We start from the raw sequence: 3,876 nt of genomic DNA on the forward strand, positions 1-3,876 counted from the left end.
ACCCTGGTCTGTGTTTTGGCATTTGAATTTGTAGAGTGAAGGGGGAGAAATAAATCCATGTATTCTGCAGCAGTTGTCTCAGTTCTATGTTTTGTCATCTTGACATGGTTTCACATCCTAAAAAGTTTAAATTCCAGGCGGACAGGATCAGCATCGGGCAAGCTGCCTCCGGGGCCTCGCCCGTTTCCGATTATCGGAAACTTTCTCCATCTCGGCCAGAAACCGCACGAGTCTCTTGCCAAGCTCTCCAAGACTTATGGCCCTTTGATGCATCTCAAGCTCGGAACCATAGACACAATTGTTGTGTCCTCACCCGAAATGGCGAAGGAAATACTACACAAGCATGATAAAGCCTGTTCGGGCCGTGCCGTCCCTGTTTCCGCACAAACGCTCGACCACCACAAGATGTCGATAGCCTGGTTACCCGCCGGGAAGAAATGGAGGGTGCTGAGGAAAATAAGCAAAGAGCACATGTTTTCCATAAGCCGGCTTGATTCCAGCCAAGGCCTGCGGCAGGAAAAACTGCGAGAACTGCTTGACTATGTGCATGAATGTTGTCTTAGCCGTCGGGTTATGGATATTGGTGAAGCTGTCTACGTAACCTCCCTTAATCTCATGTCAGCAACGCTGTTTTCGGTTGATTTTACAGGATTTGATTCGGGTTCTGCTCAGGAGTTCAAGGAAACTATTACTGGCGTGGCGAAGAGCATAGCAGCTCCTAATATTGCAAACTATGTGCCTTGGCTGAAGATGATCGATCCACAGGGTATTAGGCGGCAGTCGGAGTTTTATTTTTCTAAATTGTTTGGTATAATTGAAAGTGTAATCGCTCGAAGACTGCAAGCGAGAGGTACTCACTTTGGGTCTCCAGTGGAAAAAGATTTGCTAGAAGCACTCCTTGATATCAGCCAGGGAAGTGATTATGACTTCAGCAGCAGTGAAATCAAACATTTACTTCTGGTAGGTGAACTTCTAACAGATCAATTTGATTATTTCTTTTCTTTCTGTATGTGATCTGCATTAGCAAGGACGGATTTAGGGGGGCCTCCATTTTTGTAACTTTTTTCAAAATTATGCATAAAATTTAGTTTTTCTTTATATATTGGCACTCTAAAATATTGTACTTTTTTGGATTAATTACACTTAAAAAATGTGAAATGATATTTTTTCCAAAAATTTTAAAATTACGCTTATATCTCCCTGTTTACAATTGACCCAATTTTATTGGGGTTTGCTTAAAAAGTATTTGAAGTAAACAAAAAAATATTACATAAACTTTTAATTTTACGCCTCATCCAATATATTCTTTTAGTAATATTTTTATATTTGTAAGGGACAAATTTTTAATATATGTAAAGTAAAAGGGTGTAATTATAGTAAAATATTATTTCTAAATTATAGTCATTATTGGATAAAAAGTAGTTGTCTAAAAATGAAAATTTAGTTTATTTTTTGTAATCTTTTAATTTCTATATATAGGTGAGGGGTACACCATTGTTGAATTTGTTTCTTGTGTACTTGAACAAGGCAACACAAACACATTTTCAAGAAAATAGATGTTCTAGTGATGTCATATCAACCCATATATAGAAAGTAAAAAAAAAAAACCACTAAAAATTGATTTTTTTTTTTTGGTTCATCAACGACTAATTTTTATTCAATTACTATAATTTAAAAAAAATATTTTGTTGTAATTACACACTTTTGACTTTATAAATATTTATATTTACGCCTTTACAAGTATAAAACAATACTATATGAGTGTCTAATGAAGGTTAAAATTGTAAATTTATATAAAAAAATTTATTGACGTTAATATTTTTATTGTATAAACCCTAACGAAAGGGGGTCAATTGTAAATGGATAATTTTCAATGAAATTTAAGTATAATTTGAAACTCTTTTTTAGGGAAAGTGCGATTTCTCATTTTCATAGAGGGTCTAAGTATAATAATCATTCAATTTTTTTTTAAAAAATATACATAAATTTTAATTTTTTTCATATATTATACCCCAATTTTTGTAATTTTGATTAAAAACTTACACAAAATTTTTAATATTTTTATATTGCCCGGCCCCCTAATTATTATTTTAATTGTCCCAATAATGTGGCAATGTGAATCCAATTCATAACTTTAATTTTTCGGTCCGTGAAACTTTTATTTTAAGATCCGTTCCTGAACATTAGTGTATTAAGTAATAGGATGGTTTCTGAGTGGCTTGATCTTGAATTTTTCTCAGTTCGAGGTGACACAACTTCATGTTTTAGGTGTTAAAAAAAACAAAAAATTGCAATTTTAATTTTGTAATTTAGGAGTTGGTATTTCTAACTTGTATAAACTAATTTTCGTAATTTAGTCTCCTAACTTATAATATTGGCAATTTTAATCATTTTTCGGCCACTTTGACCGAATTGCAACTTTAGTCCTATAAATAAATTCATTAACGACAAAAAATACCAACTCTTTCAAGTTGTAAGACTAAAAATGCCAACGCTATCTAAGTTACAGGACTAAAAGTACAATTTAGTTGAGCCATGTGCAAGTCAAATGCATTTTTCTGGCCATCTTGTCAAATTCTTAAAATTACAAGACTAAATTGCAAAAATAAATTTGTGTAGGATCAAAATTGCCACCCTATAAATTACATGACTAAAATTGCATTTTTTTCCTAAAACAGAAAAACTTCCATTGTGTTTGGATTTGTGTTTTAGTTGTTTTATTTTGTGTTTTGGAAATAGAGAGAGAAAAATAGAGATAAGTGAGTGTATGTTGAAAATAGATGATATGTTTTGATTTGTGTTTTGGAAAAATTTAAAATATTTTAAAATAAGTGGTGTAGGTCCGATGTTGGAATTTGGGAGACAAAAAATACTGTTTATTGTCAAATTATGTCTGTTTTATATTATGTATATATATAAATGTATATATATATATATATATATATATAGTATATATAGAAAGTTGAAAAATAGAAAAACACGCATATAAGGTGTAAAAATACAAAACTAAAAATTGAGTGTGTTTTATCATGTTTTAATTTTCAAGTACTTCATCTCCTTTTCATGGCCAAAATTCGAGTGGAAAAAACAGATGCAATGCAAGAGCTGCTAACCGTATCCAGTGTCAGGACTTCTTTGCTGCGGGAGTGGAAACGACAACGGTCACGGTGGAATGGGCGATGACAGAATTACTACGCAATCCGCGTGTATTGTCAAAGGCTAAAAACGAGCTGAGGAACGTCGTTGGTGAAAATAAGCAGGTCAAAGAATCTGACATATCAAGCCTCTCCTACTTGCAGGCAGTGATCAAAGAAACCTTAAGATGTCATCCTTCTGCTCGGTTTCTAGTCCCACACAAGGCAGAAACTGATGTAGAAATCAATGGCTACATGATCCCGAAAGACGCACAGATACTTGTCAACGTGTGGGCTATTTGTAAAGATCCTAATGTATGGTGGAGGCCAGATTCGTTCGAGCCTGAAAGATTTCTTGACCGTCAGAAAGACTACAAGGGTCGAGATTTTGAGCTTATTCCCTTCGGTTCAGGACGGAGAATGTGCCCTGGAATGCCGTTGGCTCACCGGATCGTGCATCTCATGGTTGCTTCGTTGATTCATATCTACGATTGGAAATTCGAAGGAGGAATGAAAGCAGAAGAAGTGGACATAAGTGACAAGTTTGAGCTCTCTTTACGGAAGGCAGTGTCCCTAAAGGCCATCCCAACAAGAAATGAAGCTTGAGTTTGAGTTGTGTTCATGCTGAGATCATGTTACCCATAAATCAACATATAGCAATTCAAAGCACAATGAACATATATATAGTGTGCATCATAGGGTGAATAGCAATTTACCTCCTATGCTATTGAAAATGAACACA

At 34.4% G+C, this 3,876-nt stretch overlaps 1 protein-coding gene across 1 annotated transcript; it reads left to right on the forward strand.

The window, feature by feature from the left end:
- LOC105155497 (cytochrome P450 76T24-like) lies at nt 1-3,876 on the forward strand. The gene is made up of 2 exons (XM_011071375.3): nt 1-960; nt 3,129-3,876. Exons 1-2 carry the CDS (start codon nt 58-60, stop codon nt 3,738-3,740), a joined length of 1,515 nt encoding a protein of 504 aa, XP_011069677.2. The 5' UTR covers nt 1-57; the 3' UTR covers nt 3,741-3,876.

Source organism: Sesamum indicum, linkage group LG2, assembly GCF_026168435.1.
Source record: "Sesamum indicum cultivar Baizhima isolate 11 linkage group LG2, ASM2616843v1, whole genome shotgun sequence".
NCBI lineage: Eukaryota > Viridiplantae > Streptophyta > Magnoliopsida > Lamiales > Pedaliaceae > Sesamum > Sesamum indicum.